The sequence below is a fragment of the Leucoraja erinacea genome, chromosome 35 (assembly GCF_028641065.1).
Source record: "Leucoraja erinacea ecotype New England chromosome 35, Leri_hhj_1, whole genome shotgun sequence".
Lineage (NCBI taxonomy): Eukaryota > Metazoa > Chordata > Chondrichthyes > Rajiformes > Rajidae > Leucoraja > Leucoraja erinaceus.
This window is the reverse complement of record NC_073411.1, coordinates 4,678,469-4,701,296: the sequence shown is the minus strand read 5'-3', so window position 1 is coordinate 4,701,296 and position 22,828 is coordinate 4,678,469. Positions and strand designations below refer to the sequence as shown.

At 48.5% G+C, this 22,828-nt stretch overlaps 1 protein-coding gene across 1 annotated transcript in view; it reads right to left on the bottom strand.

Moving 5' to 3' along the window:
* LOC129713213 (serine protease HTRA1-like) overlaps nt 1–6,104 on the bottom strand; it is a 35,612-nt gene extending 29,508 nt beyond the window's left edge. Inside the window, exon 1 of the mRNA XM_055662138.1 lies at nt 5,380–6,104. Coding sequence (XP_055518113.1) covers nt 5,380–5,845 — 466 coding nt within the window. The 5' untranslated portion in view covers nt 5,846–6,104. The remainder of the gene's footprint in view (nt 1–5,379) is intronic.
* Between the last annotated feature and the right edge of the window lie 16,724 nt (nt 6,105–22,828).

Sequence of the window (22,828 nt, the reverse complement as noted above, 5' to 3'; positions counted from 1 at the left end):
AGCCCAATGCTGACTGAGTAAGTTCATGAGGCCACAACGTGCTGGAGTAACTCAGCGGGTCAGGGAGCATCTCTGGTGAACATGGATTGGTCGCAGTTATTCTTTTGAAATCAAACTATTACAAAGTATTAGGTGGACCACAAAGCATTGATTAAAACCTATGATGAGAGAATAATACGTACTATTGCACTCGTTGCATCGTCTTACAGACTGCAAGCTAAGGGACCAAGCAGGTTGTTATCAGTATCTGCAGTCCCACTCAAATCCCGGACTGGATTACACGGTGGAATGTGCATCATGAATAATATACGAAGGCTATATTGACAGAGATTAATATGGTTGATCTACAATTTTGGATCGAAACCCTTCCTCAGATAGGGTATTAACTATACGATGTGCAGGAAACATGTTCCCGATATTAGGGGAGTCCAGCACCAGGGGTCACAGTTTAAGAATAAAGAGTAAGCCATTTAGAACGGAGACGAGGAAACACTTCTTCTCACAGAGGGTGGTGAGTCTGTGGAATTCTCTGCCTCAGAGGGCAATGGAGGCCGGTTCTCTGGATGTTTTCAAGAGACAGCTAGATAGGGCTCTTAAAAATAGCGGAGTTAGGGGATATGGGGAGAAGGCAGGAACGGGGTACTGATTGGGGATGATCAGCCATGATCACATTAAATGGCGGTGCTGGCTTGAAGGGCCGAATGGCCTACTCCTGCATCTATTGTCTGTTGTCTATTGTCTACCCAGATTTTATTTCAAGTTTGAAGAAGGATCTCGACCCGAAACGTCAGCCATTCCTTCTCCCCAGAGGTGTTGCCTGTGCCGCTGAGTTACTCCAGCTTTTGCGTCTATCTTCTTGTTTTAGTTTAGTTTAGTTTAGTTTAGGGATATAGTGCGGAGACAGGCCCTTCGGCCCACCGAGTCCGTGCCGACCAGCGATATCCCCGCACACATTAGGGACAATTTACATCCGTACAGACAGCGCCCGTAGTCAGGATCGAACCTGGGTCCTTGGCATTGTGAGGCAGCAACACTACTACTGCTCCACCATGCTGGCATTAGCAGGCAGAGAGGACTGCAGATTGAACAGGCAGGTGGGACCAGTGTACCTGGGACGGGTGTGGGCAAGTTGGGACGAAGGGCCTGTTTCCACACTGTATCACTCTCTCTCCCTTCTGGCAGAAGGCAGCAGGCCAGCGACAGACAGCAGTAGCAATGCTCCCACAGCTGTTGAAAGATGTTCATTTCAACAATGGACAAACAATCTCATCACAGAACCATCAGCTGTGAAGGACACATAATCCAGTCTCTGGAACGAGTGTTCCTCCCCTGAACAAGGGCTGGTGTATCCAGCTGTCACAGGCTGGGTAGACACAAAATGCTGGAGTAACTCAGCGGGACAGGCAGTAACTCTGGAGAGAAGGAATGGCTGATGTTCCGGGTCGAGACAAGATAAAGCCCAGTAAAGTCCAATGAAATATCAGCTGTTGGCACAGAGGTTTAAGAGAGGGATTGTAATGAATGATTACAGACCCACTTCTGGGTCCAGCACGCGGATAGTTGCCCGGCTAGGGCGCCATCTTTTGTGCAAAAGGGTGATTGATGGGCGGCATGGACTAGGTGGGCCGAAGGGCCTGTTTCCACGCTGCATCTCTAAAATGTAAAAGAGCCAACCATGGAGCTGTGAGCGGCTGTCAGGTTAAGATTCCAGAAAACTGTGGGCATCAAGTGTCCAGAAGCGGTAAAGTGAGAATGGCCAGGTTGTGCAACTGTTACAATGTGACCCAGGTTTCCACATGAGTCACTGAATCCATCCCAGTACCCCAACCCACCCCACCCTCCGTGGCCACGTGCCGTTCACTGAGAACCCATTAACTGCCCCATTGAGAGCAACAAAAGAGACAACTCACCAACATCCTGGCAATGAATTCCAGATGAACACCACTCCACCAACTAGTCTCATATTTCGCTTGGGTAGTTTACACCCCAGTTGTATGAACATTGACTTTTCCAATTTCAGGTAGTCCTTGCTTTCTCCCTCCTTCCCCTCCTCTTCCCAGCTCTCCTACAGCCCACTGTCTCCGCCTCTCCCTTTCTTCTTCCTGCCCCACCCCCACATCAGTCTGAAGAAGGGACTCGACCCGAAACGTCACCTATTCCTTCGCTCCATGGTTGCTGCCTCACCTGCTGAGTTTCTCCAGCATTTTTGTCTACCTTTAATTATTCCTGGGGATCATTCTCGTAGACCTCCTATCGACCCTCTCCAATGCCAGCACATCCCTTCCTCAGATATATCTGGTGGCACTGACAGAGTTTGCTGTGGACAATGATGGGGGAGAGGTGGGGTGGGGCTGGTCAGATGCTTATTGAGTGGGAAAGGAAGCCAAGAGGACAGTGGCCAGCTTCCAAGGTTCCAAGGCAGAAAGATTCCCATTGAGCTGACTGAGCGTTGGCTTCAAGCAGACATGACCCACCCACTCTGCATGAGTGGAACAACAAGTAAACTCAAACCATTTGCAGTGAATTGGCACGTCCGATGGCTTTGGAAGGAACGACAGAGATTACTGAAAGGGCTGAGGTAAATAATGAACGTTAGGGTTGTCCTCTCCCACCGAGTCACCTTGAGCACCCGAGCTGACACGAGCCAGCATATCTGCTTTGCTTAAGACATCCATGTTCTCCAGTGATAGACCCAGAATGCTGGAGTAACTGAGCGGGCCAGGCAGCATCTCTGGAGAGAGGGTGAAGAAGATTGAAGAAGGGCCTCGACCCGAAAGGTTTACGCATTCCTTCTCTCCAGAGATGCTGCCTGTCCCGCTGAGTTACTCCAGCATTTTGTACCTCTCTTTGGTTTAAACCAGCCCCTGCAGTTCCTTCCTTCCAGAGATGCTGCCTGACCCGCTGAGTTACGTCAGCACTGGGTGTGCTTTTGTTTAAGGATCTCACTTGTTGCTGACAGTAAGCAGACCCAAGTTGGCCATTAAGCCGGCCGACTCCCAAAACTGGAGCCGGCAATCATTTTTTATTTTTGTGTACGAAGGAACACTGGTTTCAACCAAGCATTTTGTGTTTAGAAGGATGAGGGGGTGGGGGGGTGGGGGGTACTTCATTGAAACCTACCAAATAGTGCAAGGCCTGGACAGAGTGATTTTGAAGAGGATTTTTCCACTAGTTAGAGAGTTTAGGGCCAGAGGCCACAGCTTCAGAATAAAAGGATGAACCTTTACAAAGGATATGAGCAGGAATTTTTTTAGTCAGAGGGTGGTGAATCTGTGGAATTCATTGCCACAGAAGGTTGTGGAGGCCAAGTCAATGGAATTTTCTAAGGCAGAGATAGATAGATTATTTGTAGTAGTAAGGATGTCAGGGGTTATAGGGCGATGGAAGGAGAATGAAATTGAGAGGGAAAGATAGATCAGCCATGATTGAATGGCGGAGTAGACATGATGGGCCGAATGGCCTTATTCTGCTCCTAGAATGTATGAATGAACAGCCCCTTGAAAGATATAAATGTAAGCGAATACAGTATAATGACGCAGCTGGTAGAGTTGCTCCAGACTCGGATTCGAGCTGACCTCGGATGCTGTCTGTGCGGAGTTTGCACGTTCTCCCTGTGACCACGTGGGTTTCCTCCCAAATCCCAATGACATGCGGGTTTGTGAGGTTAATTGAACGCAAATTCACCTCGGGTGTGAGGGGAGTGGATGCGAAAGTGGGATAACTTGGAACTAGTGCGATGGGGTGATCGATGGTCGGCGCGGACTTGGTGGGCCGAAGGGCCTGTTTCCGTGCTGTATCTTCATTCCCAAAACCACTTTGAGGAATTGCCAATTCCTTGGCCCACGCAACATTTGTTTTGATGAAACTAATGGAGAATGCATTTCCGTTGGCAGAGGCACATTTGATTATGATTCACCAATACATTCTTACTGGGGTTGAATGAAGCCACAAATGATGAAGCTGATGGCTTGAAGACCACAGCAGGGAACAATTGACAATTGACATGAGTGTGCCAAGAAATGTTGACATGAAAGGGTTCATATCTTAGGAGAACGTCCCCAAGTGAGAGCCCGAATAAGTTCAGTTTAGTTTATTGTCACGTGCACCGAGGTACAGTGAAGCGCATTTGTCAGCAGAAAGACAATACATGGTCACAATCGAGCCATTCACAGTGCACAGACACATGATAAGGGAATAACGTTTAGCGCAAGGTAAAGCTAGCAAAGTCCGATCAAGGATAGTCCGAGGGTCATCAAAGAGGTAGATAGTAGCTCAAGACTGCTCTCTGGTCGTGGTAAGATGGTTCAGTTGCCTGATAACAGCTGGGAAGAAACTGTCCCTGAATCTAGAGGTGTGCGTTTTCACATTTCTGTACAAAGACACTGATCTTTGCTTCTGCATCTTTTGGCTGATGGGAGAGGGGAGAAGAGGTAGTGGCTGGGGTGCGACTGGTCCTTGATTATGCTGCTGGCCTTGCCGAGGCAGCGTGGGGAAAGTGGACATGATTGCGGGCAGCTTTGGTCTAGAGGGTGGGGGAAACAGAAGCAATGGGGTGGGGGGGGGGGCGGGGTGGGGGGGGGGGGGGGGGGGGGGGGGGGGAGCAGTAATAATTTAGACGTGGGTGCAGCAGAGTGCGGCCGTTCAGCCCATCTAACCCTACCTCAAAATACGATGCGTGGCCTCCATTCCACCCCATCCTGGCAACATCACAGTGCATGCCAACTCTCTGCCCTTCCCAAGTTGGCGCACCTACCTCTTGCCCAGGCTTGGCAGAAACCCAACCACCCATCTCCCTCTGCGCTGTACATTGACTACACCTCATCCCCACCCCTCTATGCACCGACCCATGCCCCTCCCTCTCACCAATGCACAAACCCCCTCCCCCATACACCAGCCCACACCTCTCTCTCCCTCCCCTCTCCTCTATTGTTCCTCTCCCTCTCTCCTCCATCTCTCTCTCTCCTTCTCTCCCTTCCTCCCCCCCTCCCCCCTTTCCCCCTCCCCCTCTCTCTCTCTCTCCCCCCTCCCCCTCCCCCTCCTCCCCCCTCTCCCCTCCCCTCTTCCCTCCCCTCTTCCCTCCTCCCCCCTCTCCTCTCTCCCCCTCCCCTCCTCTCCCTCCCTCTCTCTCCCCTCTCTCCCCCCTTGCTTCTCCCCCCTCCCCCCCCCCCCCCCCCCCTCTCCCCCCCCCCTCCCCCCTCTCCCCCCCTCTCCCCCTCCCCCTCCCCTCTCCCCCCCCCCCCTCCCCCCCCCCCTCCCCTCCCCCCCTCCCCTCACCCTCTCTCCCCTCCCCCCCCTCCCCTCTCCCCTCCTCTCCCCTCTCCCCTCCCTCTCCCTCCCCTCCCCTCCATCCCCCTCCCCTCCTCCCCTCTCCCTCCATACCTGCATCACACGCTCCCCTCTGGATGAGGATGACGGGCAGTGCGTTGGAGTCCAGCTGCCCGTTGCTTGATGCCTTCAGGCTGCAGACGGACGAGTATGTGCGGCCATCGCTGCCACACACGGGCCCGGGCTGCGGGCAGCCGCAGGTGCCCCGCTTGCGTTTGCCGGCGGGGTGTAGGCACTGGAAAGCCGGGGCGCACTGGCCGTGCCTCCCGCCGCAGCTCTGGCCCTCGGCCGCGGCGCACACGGGGCAACAGCCGCATCCGTCCAGCGCCTGGCCCTGGCTGCAGTTGCCCGTGACAGGGGGGCACCGGGACAGCTCACACACCTCCGGGCAGCCCTGCCCGACCGCTCGGCCCCTCACCACCTGCAAGCAGCAGCAGCAGCACAGCACCATGGCAGCCAGCAGCATTCTCCCCGGAGACCGGCACCAGAGGCTGGGGTAACTCAGCGGGACAGGCAGCATCTCTGGAGAGAAGCAATGGGTGCCGTTTCGGGTCCAGACCCTTGTTAAGACTGGGAGTCAGGAGAGAGGGAGGACGGGGGATGCAGAGGGTGGGGGTGTCCTTCTACAGAGGACCAGGGGTGCCCGCTCTGCGCCCTTGTTTAGGGGAGAGAGGCTCCGCGCACCAGGCTTGGTTGCAAACTTCGCCCCGGGCGCTTTAACGCACGATCCCGTCGCCCTGCCCTCTCCTCTCCTCTCCTCTACACCGCCAGCTCATTAACACACTGGCCCGCTCACTCCCTCCCCTTGCTGCATGCGCTTTAACGCACAGCACTATCTCCCTCCCACTTTATCCCTTCGCCTCTCTACCCCTCCCCCCTCCCCTTTCCTCCCCCTCTCTCCCCCTCCCTCCCTCTCTCGCCCTCTCCCAGTCTCCACCAGCCCCAGTTTGTTAGCTGTGGGCAGAACAACCCCACTCTATCCCTCGCTCCATCCCTCTCCTGGGAAGGTGGTGATCCCTCCCAGACCACCCCCTCCCTATACCTCCCCCATCGACTCTGTCCAGGGACCCCGACAGTCCTTTCAGATGAGACAGAGGTTCACTTGCACCTCCTCCAACCTCATCTACTGTATCAGTTGTTCAAGATGTGGACTCATATACATTGGCAAGACCGAACATAGACTGGGCGATCGTTTCGCTGAACACCTTGGCTCAGCCCTCCTGAGCTAACCTGATCGCCCAGTCACTAAACACCTTAACACCCCATTCCCATTCCCACACAGACCTTTCTGTCCTGGGTCTTCTCCATTGTCAGAGTAGGGCTGACACGAATTGGAGGAACAGCATCTCATATTTCGCTTGACCAGCTTACAGCCCTGTGGTATGAATTTTGATTTCTCTCACTTCAGGTAGCCCCGGCATTTCCTCTCTCTCTATCCCTCCCCCACTAAAGTCACATCAGCTTTTGTACAGACAGCACCCGTAGTCGGGATTGAAACCGAGTCTTTGGCACTTGTAAAGGGGCTGTCCCACTTTGGCGACCTAAGTTTGAAAAAATGGCATGTTGAAGACCTCCTTCGATCTCCTTCAATCTCCCTTCAGCCTCCCTTCGACTACCTTCAACTGCCCTCGATTACCCACGACTAACATGCCGACCTACTACGACTAAACCTACGAGTAAAAATGTATCAATATTTTCCATGACGACCTTATATTACTCGCGGGCATTTTTTTAAATACTGAAAAATACGCCGCGATCTGGCTCAGGCCTCGAGTACGCGGAGACTACACTCGAGCATGAGGGAGAGTTTTGCCCCTGTCCCACTTAGGAAACCTGAACGGAAACCTCTGGAGACTTTGCGCCCCACCCAAGGTTTCCGTGCGGTTCCCGGAGGTTTTTGTCAGTCTCCCTACCTGCTTGCACTACCTGCAACCTCCGGCAACCACCTGCAACCTCCGAAATTCCAACTACAAGCATACACTATAAAATAATTGTTCACTTGCTACAGTGCCACAAACATCCTCTTCATTAAGCATTTTATCCCTGCAAAACTTCAGTCCCTGCAAAGAATCGCTGGCTCAGCGCAAAGATTTAGTTACTCACTGCAAAGGAAGCAACTTGATACCTAGCAGCATATAATACTGTAAATCACTGCAGTTTCTTATCTAGATGTCCTCAGTGGCCAGAATTAGGGAACACAAGATAACAGAACGAGAACAGATTAAGCAAAATCCAATCTTTCAGTTTAGTTTAGACATACAGCACGGACACAGGCCTTTCGGCCCACCGAGTCCGCACCGACCAGCGATCCCCATGCACTAACGCTAGGGACAATTTGTGATTTTACCAAAGTCAATTGGCCTACAAGCCTGTACGTCTTCAGAGTGTGGGAGGAAACTGCAGCACCCAGAGCAAACAAAGGTGGTCACAGGGAGAACGTACAAACTCCGCACAGGCAGCATCCATAGTTGGGTTTGAACCGGGGTCTATGGGTGTAAGGCAGCAACTCTACCGCTGCGCCACCGTGCCACTATATTATGACTAAACTCAGTCGAAAAGGCACAAAGTGCTGGAGTAACTCAGCGGGTCAGGCATCATCCATGGCGAATATGCTTCGATGGGTTCTTTGTTATCACTTTTACCATGGTACAGTGAGTTTCCTTTTGTGTAGGAAGGAGCTGCAGATGCTGGTTTAAACTGATGATAGACAGAAAAAGCTGGAGTAACTCAGCTGGTCAGACAGCATCTCTGGAGTACATTGATAGGCGACGTTTCAAGTTGGGACCCTTCTTCAGTCTGGCAGAACATTGCCTATCCATGTCCTCCAGAGATGCTGCCTGGCCCCTGGCCCACCGAAGATTGACACAAAATGCTGGAGTAACTCATTGGGACAGGCAGCATCTCTGGAGAGAAGGAATGGGTGACGTTTTGGGTCAAGACCCTTTTTCAGTCCCGCTGAGTTACTCCAGCTTTTTGTGCTTATCGTGAGTTTCCTTTTCTGGATAGGTGATGTTTTGGGTCGAGATTCTTCTTCAGACCGATTGAAGGGGTGGGGGGAAGAAAGCTGGAGGAGAGGAGGTCTGGAGCTGTGGTATTAGGTAGCCAACAGGTAAGAGTTAAAACATTTTACAATCTGGAGTGTTATCGGCCAAAATGTATTCAGTGGACCGATGATGCATGCCTTAGACAATAGACAATAGATAATAGACAATAGGTGCAGGAGTAGGCCATTCAGCCCTTCGAGCCAGCACCGCCATTCAATGTGATCATGGCTGATCATCCATAATCAGTACCCCGTTCCTGCCTTCTCCCCATATCCCCTGACTCCGCTATCATTAAGAGCCCTATCTAGCTCTGTCTTGAAAGTATCCAGTGAACCAGCCTCCACCGCCCTCTGAGGCAGAGAATTCCACAGACTCACAACTCTCTGTGAGAAAAAGTACTTATAACTTGAATTTCTGAATAATATCACAAGTAGCCTCTGGAGTTAAGTTCTCCTGTCTCTGTAGCATCAGGAGCAGTCACACCCATTATGTACCACCAACCAATGCAGTGAGTCATCTGAAAGTGTTTCATTATTAATCAAGTACTGCAACATCATGGTATTTATTTTGGTTGTTGGCTGGCTGGCAGTAATTGATTCATGCACATGGAAGCTTTGTGGGTTCAGAGTGGTTGCTGGCATGGGTTACTGTGTAAAAGTCAGAGCATGTTCTTTTTTTTAATAATATTTTTATTAGACGCATATACATATCTTAACCAAAACACGATTTGCTTACCAATTACATATAAACAAAGCTTCTATTTTTTAATGTTTTTTTTTGAAAGATAGAGCAATGGAAAGAAAAGAAATAAGAGAAAAAAACAGGAAACTATAAACTAATGGAGAGGGGAGGGGAAAAAAACAGAGAAGATTACCAATAACGCATTAGAGCATGTTCTTGACAGAACCAGCACCTAATTTGTCAACGGTGTCAAACATTGGCACCAGTTAGATTTATTCATCATCCAAGCAACGGTGTCTGGACAGACATGCCATGACAGGTAGCAATGATGGTCGGACTGCACACCACTTAGTCGTTTAGACTTTAGTTTTCAGTTTAGTTTATAGATACAGCACGGAAACAGGCCCTTCAGCCCACCGGGTCCGCGCCGACCAGAGATCCCCGCACATTAAGACTATCTGACACCCACGAGGGACAATTTTTACATTTACCAAGCCAATTAACCCATGTCTGGGGTGTGGGAGGAAACCGAAGATCTCGGATAAAAAACCAACGCAGGTCATGGGGAGAAGGTACAAACTCCGTACAGACAGCACCCATAGTCGGGATCGAACCCGGATTCGCTGTAAGACAGCAACTCTACCGCTGCGCCACCGTGACCGCCTAGAGATACAACGCTGAACTGTAGAGGTACACTAGTTTAGTTTAGCTTAGAGATACAGTATGGAAATAAGAACATCAGCCCATCGAGTCTGTGCTGAACATCGATCACCCTAACACTAGCACTATCCCACACACACAAGGGACAATATACAGTTTTACAAAAAGCCAATGAACCTACAAACCTGTATGTCTTTGGAGTGTGGAAGGAAACCGGAGCACCCGGAGGAAACAACTTAACACGGCCACACAGCATTCACACGGTGCAAAACAGAAGGGGTTACTACCTTCACAATGGGTGTAGGACGCAAAAGTGGGATAACATAGAACTAGTGTATGGGTGATCAGTGATCGGTGCGGTCTCAGTGGGCCAAAGTTCCTGTTCCCACACTGTATCTCGAAACTAAACTAAACTAAATTAAACTAGTGTACACGTGATCGATGCTTGGCGTAGGCTCAGTGGGTTGAAGGGCCTAATTCCATGATGTATCATTGAACCGAACCAAACCAAACCAAACCAAACCAAACTAAACCAAACTAAACCAAACTAAACTAAACTAAACTAAACTAAACTAAACTAAACTAAACTAAACTAAACTAAACTAAACTAAACCAAACTAAACCAAACTAAACTAAACTAAACTAAACCAAACTAAACCAAACTTAACCAAACTAAACTAAACTAACTAGTGTATGGGTGATCAGTGGTTGGCGTGGACTTGTGAATTCCTGTTTCCACACTGTATCTCTAAACTTCTAAACTTGAAACATCTTCCTGAAGGCAGGAACAGCAGCTCAGAGGGGGCTTGGCTTTGAACGCTGCCGGCTCCATATGCAAACATAACCGGCCACTTGTGCGAGGTTACCTGATCCCACAGGGTCATTAAATGGGAAACCACTAACAGCTGGGGTGTGGGTGGAATCTGACACCATCTGCTTCTGACAAGCTCCTTCCTGCATTGGCAGAACCACGCTGAGACCAGCCATGGAAACAACGACATCCCTGTTTGAGTGTCTGGAGGGGCTGCTCCTCAAGTGTTGGCTACATTTCAGGCCCGCGCTCCTGATCTTTGGACACCCGTTACTGAGGGGAGAGATGTAGGAAGGAACTGCAGATGCCAGTTTACACCGAGGATAAATGCAAAATGCTGGAGTAACTATCGTGATATCGTGTATGAAGGTAGTCAAATCTCCAGGGCCTGATCAGATATATCCGAGGACATTGTGGGAAACCAGAGAGGAAGTTGCGGGAGCCCTGGTTGAAATCTACAAGTCATCTTTAAATACAGGAGAGCTGCCGGAAGACTGGAGGGTGGCAAATGTTGTGCCTCTATTCACGAAGGGCTGCAGGGAAAATGCTGGGAACTTTAGGCCAGTGACCTTAACATCTGGAGTTGGAAAGTTACTAGAGAGTATTCTGAGGGATAGGTTATACAGGCAATTAGACGGACAAGGGATAATTAGGGAAAGTCAGCATGGTTTTGTACATGGGAGGTCGTGTCTTACAAATCTGAGTTTTTTGAAGACGTGACCAAAAAGGTCGATGAGGGCAGAGCTGTAGATGTTGTGTACATGGACTTCAGTAAGGCTTTCAACAAGGTTCTGTATGGTAGGCTTCTCTGGAAGGTTAGGTCGCTTGGGATCCAAGAAGAGATAGCTGAATGGATAGGAAAGAAGCAGAGGGTGATTGATGGTGGAAGGTTGCTTCTCGGACTGGAGGCCTGTGACTAGTGGTGTGCCTCAGGGTTCTGTGCTGGCCCCGTTACTGTTTGTCATCTACATCAATGATTTGGATGAGAACATACAGGGCAAGGTCAGCAAGTTTGCAGATGATACAAAAGTGGGTGGTTTTGCAGATAGTGAAGATGGTTGTGAAAAATTGCATCACGATCTTGATCGATTGGCCAAGTAGGCTGAGGAATGAATGGAATTTAATAGTTAGATTAAACGAGTACTTACCAGTATGAAGTTTGATCTGTATTTTATGAGGAGTTACGGTGAGGTATTACGTGAAGAACCCAGCAGGTACTGCGCATGCGGCATACTTCGAAGCAGCGGTGTGGAATCACAGAATAGACACAATATTTGAAGTAAGATAGTAAAGATCACGAGACATCAGTTTATTAGCTTGATCTATATAATGAGGGTGGGAGCGGCGGGCACGTAATACCTCACCGTAACTCCTCATAAAATACAGATCAAACTTCATACTGGTAAGTACTCGTTTAATCTAACTATTTTACTTCGGAGTCACGTGAGTGATTCCGTGAAGACTTCAAAGGTCTGTGATTTCAAACCGTGTAACAGTTTTTATTTCACTCACTGCCGAAGTTTATGAGGGAGGAAGTGTTATCGTAATCAACCAGTTGATCTGCTTTCAAAAGAAACAGAAAGGTATTTGTTAACAATAACAACATAAAAGAGCTCCTCTGAGCTTAAATTAATATTGCAGTTTGTAATATTCTCCTGCAATTAAATCAGGTTTATCAACGGTTTATAATAAAAACAAAATGTTCTGAACGCCGTTCCCTTGACCATTCTGCTGTATTGAAAATGTGGTCAACCGGGATGTCCATTCGTTCAGCCGCTGATACCAACGCTGCCCTAGTGGAATGGGATTAAATGTATTTATTATCTATTCCGGCAGCTTTCGGTACCTGTTTGAGCCACCTTGGAGTGGTTTGGCTCGTACCCCGTCTTGGGTTACTGTGGTTGACCCATAGGCTTTCCTCTCCCTCTAAGATTGTGGGTTGTGTCTATATATAGTAGTAGATGGGTCACCACACTCAACCTGGACTCTGGTGGGTAGGCCCGGAATCCCACCAGTGAATTGGGCGTTCCTGGTCCATATAGCCATATAACGACTACAGCACGGAAAACACAGGCGATCTCGACCCTACTAGTTCGTGCCGAACTCATAATCTCGCCTAGTCACATATACCTGCGAGTTAGATTTTACCAGACCTAAATATGAACGTGATGCGTCTGGGGTAATCACCATGTTATCCAGTCTGGTTTATGGAGTGACTGGACTCTGTGAGCGTGTACGAGAGCCATAAGCACGAGCGTTTTTTAAAAACATAGATTAAGCAAGCTGAGGGATCTGGCTGGTGCCATCTCTGAGACATGTCAATGTCACACCAATGTCCCATACATGGGTATATACCTGGGTGTTTGGGGCTTATATTATAGTTGCCCTTCATACCTTCAGTGGATGGGATCCCATGCTCTGCTGACATGCTGTTTTAGATAAGCAGATAAGACGCTCCATGCTGTATTTACGGCACTGTAACTCACCTTTTAGTCATGGTGTAGATGTTCCAGGAACTCCAATACGTCAGTGGTTGAATAGTTCGTTGTCCCTGCGTCGTGGCAGTATTTTACCCATGTTAGCTTTTAGTGACTGTTCGCAGGGATGCCGACATGGTGGTAATGGTTCCTTTGGATAATCCCAGTCCCTGGTAAGGTCTATTCAAACCCTGCACCCAGGAGTTTGATGTTTCCCTGGCATGGGTGGCTTGTGCCTGATACTGGGTTGAGTCAGCAACCATGGTCCACTAGGGAAATCCATAGGTGACTCGCCCACCGTGTCGTGATGAACTGGGAACCATGGCTGTGTAGGCCGGTCGGGCACGTTCAATATCTCGGAGACAGATCCCTCTGTATAGCGAAGTGCCCGTCTGATGAGGCAGAAGGGAGGAAGGCAAAGCAGAAATTCCCCCTTCCAGCGTATAGGCATCTATCGCTGCTGCCTCTAATCTGGTTCCTAAGTCACATACATGGGTTACTGGTGATTCCGTCTTGTGCAACCAAATTGATATCTGGCTTTCAAACTGCTTAATAATTTTAGCAGATATTTAGGGTTTGACATCTATTGAATGTAATCATGGATTTTACCCCGTGACATGGTGTCTCCCACTGTGTTCTAGCTTCCTAGGACATAGGCAGCTGATAGTTAAAATGTCTTTTGACACACCATTGCCAGATTTGTTTGACCAATTTGTTGCACAATAATGATTATTATGCTCCCCATATGGTTGATATAAGCCACCACCATAGTATTATCAATCCGTAACCACATATGTACGTGCTGCATTTGAAATGCATATGCTTTTTAGCCCAATAGGCGATCACCAATCCCAAGTAGTTGATGCCCGGTATGTGTAGTAACGATGTTTGTGAATTGGTCCATCTGTTACCTGTGCTGGATATGGAGTTTAGTTGCTCCCCAGCCTAAAGTACTGGCATCGGTTTTTAATAACCAGGTTGGGATTGGTGATGATAATAGGGCTGAAAACTATGCCAAATATGTCGCCCACCACCTTAATTGTGATATAGCTTCAGTGGGTACATTCATGATTTGATTATAGTGACCCAAGTGCCTTGGCAAAGTAACAGTCATATGGACGGAATTATTATTGAAGCCCAGATAATCCTTGGTAGTTAACGCTTCAATTCTGGTTTATCTGGGCGTGGGATAAACCTCAGCTTAGGGAGCTGTTTCGTAGCTAGAACTGCTGCCACAGCTAATTCCTTTGGTTCCCCTAATATGAGGATATCATCCAATATATGCCATGATTATGCTTGTTTTCTTAATATTTTCATGGCCATATATAATAGTTTAGGGCTGAGGTTAGACCATGGGGAATGCTATATGCTCCCATGGTTGCCCTAACCGGGATATCCATTATCCAGGTAAAAATTTTTTAGGTATCTATAATGATCCTAGTGTATGGGTATAAGATAGTTAGCATCTTCCATATCAATGCTCCCCATAAGTATCCTAGGGAGATCTAGGGAGATGTCTGGCAGTGACAAGAACCCATCTCCATCTTAAAGTGTATATACTCAACAGATTTATTTAGTGATATTAGATCAATGATGATGCTACATTCACCATCTTTTGTAGTTTTGGTGAATATATTCGATACAAATTCCAATGGCTCATGTTTACCTCCCACTCCTTTAGTAATGAGCCTTTCTAGTTCAGCTTGACCTTCTCACTTCTCTTTTCTTAGAGGGAGAAAATGCCCTTTGGGCGCATTGCTGAACTGGCGGTAATATGCCCAATTTGAATTCGTTTTTTTATCCTCTAAGACTGTTGAGTATATTTTAGTTATTTGTGACAGCATCCCATGCTTTATCCACAAGTGTAAATGCCCCCCCACGCAGTTAGTAGAACACCCTTGTTTAGTGTAAACGGGAGGAACCAGACTACCTACCTCCATGTTTGTTGTTTTTTCATGAAGGCGTAGTTTGCTGGTATGCTGGTGCTGTCGGTGGGGCGGCGCATCTTCCCACGGCTCCGCTCTGGGCCCCGTCTAAAAAGAACTTTGGGGGTAAAGTGAAGCGGTCGCCAGGCTTTCACCAGTCCTTGTTTGATTCACTGGTGGATGCCGAGGGGTGCTGCCAGCTGGGTGTTGGATGCGATGTCCTGCTCGTTCCATGGCCTGCCTTCATGAGGCGCACAGGTTTATCTGCCTCTCTTCCCGCAGCAGCGGTTTGCATAGCCCCATATATTTGGGGTTGCGGGCAGGTCTATATGCACCATTGTTCAGTCGAGTATCCCAAATTTGGGAACATCTTAGGCGTCAGCCCCCTGGTAGTGCAATGGGATAGTCTCATCCTGGGAGAGTATAATCCGTGGAAAAGGCGAGCAAAGGCGGTAACATCTTGACCCTTCTGTAGAATTCGCTGCTTGTCTGCGAGTCTGCTGACCCAGCTGCCTGCGGATTTGCCTCTGGAAAGGCCTGCTCCTGCAGGACTTTTGTTGGGAAGATGGTCGCGTGGAGGAGCCATGTAGTGGCCCACGACACCCAGTAGCTCTTCCTGATCCTGCTCCCCTGGCATACTGCTGTTCTCGTCCGCCTGCCCAGCGATTAAGCCAGCCCAGCCCTGGCCTCCTTAGCTAGCCTCAAAAGAGGGAGCAAAAGGGTGTGCTAAATTGGAGGAGGCATAGCTCAAACTCCGCTGTTGCATCAATCCCTCGACAAGGGAGATGGCTAGTGCAATAGCACTGGGGTAGGAGTCAGCTCCCTTGGCATTCAGCCAGTGCCCCTTTTCTCCTGGAGGTGAACTCCATGACCTCCTCTGGCTTGGGGAGACAGACATACTTATTTTGCCTTCTCCAACCTGTTCCAGTTTTGGAGGAAGTTGGCTCCTGTAGAACCTGTAAATTGGGAAGATTTTTCTCTTACCTGTAAGTAGAGGCTGCCTGCCGTTTTCCAGGCGGCGTTGTGGCGGTTCCCGGGCGGTGATTCTCCTGGTCAGGAGTCTGCAGGGCTGCTGGTCGGGTTTTTTAAACTTCCCGCCGGTCCGCTGCTGTTACCAAACAGCTGTTCAGCGGACCGGTATAGCGCAGCTCCCTGCAGCGGTCCGCAGCGTTTGCGGTCCGGGTAGCGCTTTGGTCCGCAGCGTTTACGGTCCGGGTAGCGCTTTTTCCCCGTCCACTGTCGGCTCCACGCTGGAGTCGAAACGGGGCCCGCTCACCATGCCTCTCTACTTTGCTCCCCCTGGAGCAAAAACCACAAGGCCCGATTAAGGTAAGTACTTACCTCTCGTCCTTGGATGCGGGAGCTAGCCCGACTCCCGCTGGCCGCGTTGCACAGCTGTGCGATAATGCCGCATGCGCAGTACCTGCTGGGTTCTTCACGGAATCACTCACGTGACTCCGAAGTAAAATCCAGAGAAATGTGAGGCATTGCATTTTAGGAAGTCTAACATGGGCAGGCCTTACACAGTATATAGTCGGGATCTTGGTGGTGTTACGGAGAAGATGGATCTAGCAGTGCAGGTGCCTGAAGGTGGAGTTGCAGGTAGATGGGCGGCATGGTGGCACAGCAGTACAGTTGCTGCCTTTCAGCGTTTACAGTCCCGGCGACCCAGGTTCGATCCCAACTACAGGTACTGCCCGCAAGGAGTTTGTACGTTCTCCCCGTGACCTGCGTGGCCTTTCTCCCCTATCTTTGGTTTCCGCCCACACTCCAAAGACATACAGGTATGTAGGCTGAAGGTAGACACAAAATGTTGGAGTAACTCAACGGGACAGGCAGCATCTCTGGAGGGAAGGAATGGGCGATGCTTCAGGTCGAGACCCTTCTTCAGCCCATTCCTTCTCTCCAGCTACCTCACCCGCAGAGTTACTCCAGCATTTTCTGTCTACATTTGATTTAAACCAGCATCTGCAGTTCTTTCATGCACAGGTATGTAGGTTAATTGGCTTGGTGTATGTGTAAATTATCCCTCATGTGTGTAGGATAGTGTTAATACTGGTGATCGTTGGTCTGCCTGGACTCGAAGGGCCTGTATCTATAAGCTAAACTAACCCTAAAGACCTTCAAACCTTTGTGGGGCCACTTTAAGCATGCAGATGCAACACAGGCAGTCATGTGCTGTTGAGTATCATTGTTATTTGCTTCCAGTAGCATTACTTTCCGGCATCTGTGTAATTATTTACACAAGGAAATCTGAATAAGAGCAGAGAGGAAATTCCAGAGTTATTTGTGATGGTGGATTCTCCATTCTGCAAGCTATCATGACCACAGTTCAAACACATAAATAATTCAGCACACAAACATTTAATTCGCTGGGAAACTGGTTTTGTGAGTATCCTAAACCCATTTGTTTGTATTTTGGACTGTAAGGAAAATTGAAGGCATGTTGTCCTTTCTCTCGGGAGCTGTTGGTCACAAACTATTTGGGAATATGTTATGTTGCTAAATGTTGATGGGTTTCCATCCTAACCAATGGACTGCCTAGATGGGCCAAATGGCCTACTCCAGCAGCTATTGTCTAGTGGGAATTTAGGGAGATTTAGTCTTATTTTAGTTTAGAGAGACAGTATGAAAAGAAACATAGAAAATAGGTGCAGGAGTGGGCCATTTGGTCATTTGGTCCTTCAAGCCAGCACTGCCATTCAATATGATCATGGCTGATCATCCAAAATCAGTACCCCGTTCCTGCTTTCTCCCCATATCCCTTGATTCCGTTAGCACTAAGAGCTAAATCTAATTCTCTCTTGAATACAAAAGAGTTCATGCTGACCCGGTCATACCAGTTCCATGTTATCCCATATTCCTATCCACTCCCTACACACAAGGGGCAATATTACAGAGGCCAATTAATCCACAAACCAGGCAGCATCTCTGGAGAACATGGAGAGGTGATAAAGGGTCTCGAGCTGAAACGTCACTGATCCATGTTCTCCAGAGTCAGACACAAAATGCTGGAGTAACTCAGCGGGACAGGCAACATCTCTGGAGAGAAGGAATGGGTGACATTTCGGGTCGAGACACTTCTTCAGGCTGATGACACTTCTTCTTAAGATACTGCTTAACCTGCTGAGTTTTATCTCTTGTGTACTGAGACAGTATACAACAGTCGACATCTTTTGACACAATTTTTCATGATACAAGTCCTGAGTTCTAAATATAAACTTGTAACAAAGCTGTGCTTCCTTTAAATTCATAAATGGTCCCCGCGAGTGAAGAGCGCGGTGTGGATTTCCAGCAGTGTGGTGAGGATCACAAATTGGAGTCCTTTGCCACTTTATAAGGCAGGTCTCTGGATGCAGGCAAGTTCTGCAGTCATTCCAAAGCATTGAGTCTACTATTGGCACTGTCACCGCACACTGACTCACACAGACCAATGGTGAATCAGAAAACCAGCCGTTAAATCCCACGCTGACTTCTCTCCAGTTATGCCAGCTGATCCAGATCATGAATAAAAAACATCTTGTTGGAACAAGAAGAATATTTATTTCTGTAACCTCAAGTAACCCTTGCAGCCCCCTCTCTCTCCTTCCCTCTCCCGCCCGAGTTTCAATGTTGTCTTGTCCAGTCTCGTTGTCTGTAACCCGTTTTTTCACCTAACCCACAGCTAACAATGTGTAGGCAGGAACTGCAGATTCTGGTTTAAATGGAAGATAGACACAAAATGCTGGAGTAACTCAGCAGGACAGGCAGCATCTCTGGAGAGACAGAATTGGCAACTTATTCTATGGGTCGTCTGGGAAATATTTATGAAGTGCCCCAAGGACATACAGGACGCTGAGAGGGGTTGGTGGGCTGAATGCTGAAATCGTGTTTCTCCAAGGATGTAGAGTCCTGTACACGCTAGGGACGGCACGGTGGCGCAGCGGTAGAGTTGCTGCCTCACAGCGCCTCAGAGCCGAGTTCAAACCTGACTACGGGTGCTGTCTGAACAGAGTTTGTTCTTTTCTCCTTGTGGACTCGTGGGGTTCCCCCGGGTGCTCCGGTTTCCTCCCACATTTCAAAGACGTGCAGGTTTGTAGGTTGATTAGCCTCTGTAAATTGTGTATTGTTGGCCTGTTTCCGTGCTAAACTAGACTAAAAAAAATCTCCGACACAGATCACATTGTCATCATCTCATTAAATTCTGTGGCAGCTTGTTCTGTGCCAACAGGCCGTTATAACAACACTGATTACACTATATTGCCTGCAAGGTTATGTGGGGTACTCTGAAAGGCGGTATGGAAATCTAAGCCTCGCCTTCTGTAAAGCTGAAGGGAGCCTGACTTACAAATTTGCCGAGTGCTGCTTTTAATAGAGACTTCAGGAACAGAGTTCAGGCAAGCGATCCCTGTTACTACATTCTTTCCTTCATTAAAACAGCAGAAGAATTTGAACACTGCCTCAAAGTAAGGTTTGAGAGCAGCTGGACACAGTAGGACAGGGACCTCAATGAAATAGTGACAGGCTTGGATAGAGTGGATGTGGAGAGGATGTTTCCACTGGTGGGAGAGTCGAGGACGAGAGGTAACAGCCTCAGAATTAAAGGACGTTCTTTCAGGAATGGAAGAGGAGAAATTTCTTTAGTCAGAGGGTGGTGAATCTGTGGAATTCCTTGCCACAGAAAGCTGTGGAGGCCAACAGGTCAGTGGATATTTTAAAGGCAGAGATAGGTAGATTTTTGATTAGTACAGGTGTCAGAGGTTATGGTGAGAAGGCAGGAGAATGGGGTTAGGAGGGAGTGATAGATCAGCCACGATTGATTGGTGGAGAAGACTTGATGGGCCAAATGGCCTAATTCTACTCTTATTCGTTATGACCTGATGATCTTATGGATCACAGCATAAATGTTAGCAGGCTCTTTGTATCCACTAGGGTACTGTCTGAATCACCTGTGTCCCAGTGCAGACAGAGCACACCTCCAGATTGAAAACACACACCCCCAGATTCACACCTCCAGTTACTTCCCAGCTGTTATCAGGCAACCAAACCATTCTACCACGAGAGCAGTCCTGAACTACTAGAAGATAGACACAAAACGCTGGAGTGACTCAGCGGGTCAGGCAGCAACTCTGGAGAAAAGGAACAGATGATGTTTTGGGATCGAGACCCTTCTTCGGTCTTCATGGGTCTGAAGAAGTGTCTCGACACAAAATGTCATCAACTCCAGGGATGCCGCCTGTTCCGCTGAGGACAGCACTTCCCACAGTCGTAGAGTATCAACAATAAGTAGTTTATTTTTGCCCTGCTGGGAAGCAAATGCAAGTGGCGGATATTTCATTCACACTTCTCGTGCGAGAATGTTCCTTGTAAACGCCAGCCCCTGGCACCACAGGGGCCCACACTGCAAGCTCCACAGACTGCCTGAGGTTAGAGTCAAGAGCAAGAGTGTTATATTGTCATATGTCCCAAACAGAACAATGCAATGACTACTTGCAGCAGCACAACAGAGTACACTGTAAACAATATAATCTACGAAAAGTTCAAGTTTGATACATATACATACACACCCACGCACACACACACGTATCTCCTGTTTCCCTCTCCTCTGTCTCTCATTCTGGGGGAACCACCCATCGCTCTGCCTCAAAGTAAGCTGCTCTGTCCACCTGTTTCATTCTTCCCTCCACCACAACAGAGTCATCAGGGATGTGCAGGAAGGAACTGCAGAAGCTGTTTTAAAAAATCGTGGACAAAATGCTGGAGTAACTCAACAGGACAGGCAGCATCGTTGGAGAGGAGGAATGGATGACGTTTCGGGGCAAGACCCTTCTTCAGACTGAGACCCATTAAAGAGACTGGTTGAATTGATTTGAAAGATACAGCATGGAAACAGACCCTTCGGCCCATCGGGTCCATGCTGACCATTCACACTAGTTTTACGCTATTTTTAAAAATCCGCACACTCAACGGGCCGGACAGCATCTCTGGAGAAATGGAATAGGCGACTTCAGACTGAAGACGGATCCCAACCTGAAATGTCTCCAATAGCTTCACTCCAGAGATGGTGCCTGTCCCACTGAGTAGCTACAGCATTTTGTGTCTATCTTCGGCGTAAACCAGCATCTGCAGTTCCTTCCGCCACATCCCTGTCTGAAGACAAGTTCTGACCCAAAATCTCATGTGTCCATGTCCTCCAGAGATGTTGCCTGCCCTGCTGAGTTAATCCAGCACATTTTAGCTGCAGAATGATGTTCAGTGCTGGATGCGAATGCAGGATTGCCTCCAAAAGATGATCATCAGCTTCCACTTTGACTGCTCCTGCCAGACTCGAGTGGATTCCTGGAAGCCTCTTAGAATTGGCTTCAATTCTTTCCCGAAACTCAGCAATGAATTCCCTGAAACTGACAATTTGCAAAATCAGTTAAGTGTCTTCATTTTTAGGTTGATTAAAAACTTGGGCGTCCGGGTTAAATCTTCCGAATTAAACTCGTGGGCACGGTGTTGGTGGCACGGTGGCACAGCGGCAGAGTTGCTGCCTCACAGCGCCAGGGCCCCGGGTTCCATCCTGACTACCGGTGCTGTCTGTACGGAGTTTGTACATTCCCCCCGTGACCTGCGTGGGTTTTCTCCAGATGCTCTGGTTTCCTCCAAAGACATACATGTTTGTAGGTTAATTAGCTTCGGTAAAATTGTAAGTTGCCCCTAGTATATGTCGGATATTGTGAGTGTACAGGAGGATTACTGGTCAGCGCGGACTCGGTGGGCCGAAGGGCCTGTTTTCCACGATGTAACTCTAAATTAAACATTTACTGAAACTAAAACTAAGATCACCATTCTATGGCAACGCCAGAAAAGTAGGACTCAGTGAATTGCTCTTGCAGTGAGGCAGGAAAGATTAAATGGACTGAATGGCCTCCTTGTGAAGGAAGGAACTGCAGATGCTGCCTTAAATCAAAGATAGACATAAAACAAAGATAGACGTAAAACAAAGACATGATAATAAAACGCTCTTGAACTCTTGAAAAGCTGGAGTAACTCAGCGGGTCTGGCAGCATCTCTGGAGAGAAGGAATGGGTGACCTTTCGGGTCGAGACTCTTCTTGTGTCTGAAGAAGATGGTCACCAGCTTAAATTCTTGGCTGCAGAATAGATGTTTTGAAAGGAGTTTGGTGAGGCTTAACTGATGCAAACAACGGTGTGTGTTCCATCAATTCTTTTGTTGTGGTGATGATTCACCTTCTCATTCCCTAAAGTCAGACTAGCGATGACACAGCTTAGGGATGTGGTGGAACTTTGTCGCCACTTTCCGATTGATTCCAGATTCCACACAACTCAAGATATTTCCTACAACTGGAATTCATCGGGAGTCTTTAACCCGGAGTAGTTTAGTTTAGTTTAGTTTAGTTTAGTTTAGTTTAGTTTAGTTTAGTTTAGTTTAGTTTAGTTTAGTTTAGTTTAGAGATACACCACGGAAACAGGCCCTTCGGATAAATTGTTGGTAGTGTCCATCTGTACACTAGGGACAATTTACAACTTCACTGAAGTCAATTAACCTACAAACTTGTTCGGCTTTGGAGTGTGGGAGGAAAACGGAGCACCCGGAGAAAACCTACGCAGGTCACATGAAGTACAAACAATCTCAGTGCAGACAGCAACCATGGTCAGGGTCGAACCCGGTTCTCTGGCGCTGTGAGGCGGGGGGGGGGGGGGGGGGGGGGTGGTGTACACACGAGGATGAGAAAGGAGATGGAACTGGGGAAGTTTTATCCGTCCGCACTAGACGAGTCCCCATCCTACACACACACACACTGGGGACAATTTACAGACGGCCAATTAAGCCCAGAAACTTGCGTATCTTTGAAGCGCGGGAGGAAACGGGAGCCCTGGACCCCTGGAGAAAACCCACGCAGGTTGGTGGCGGGGAGAA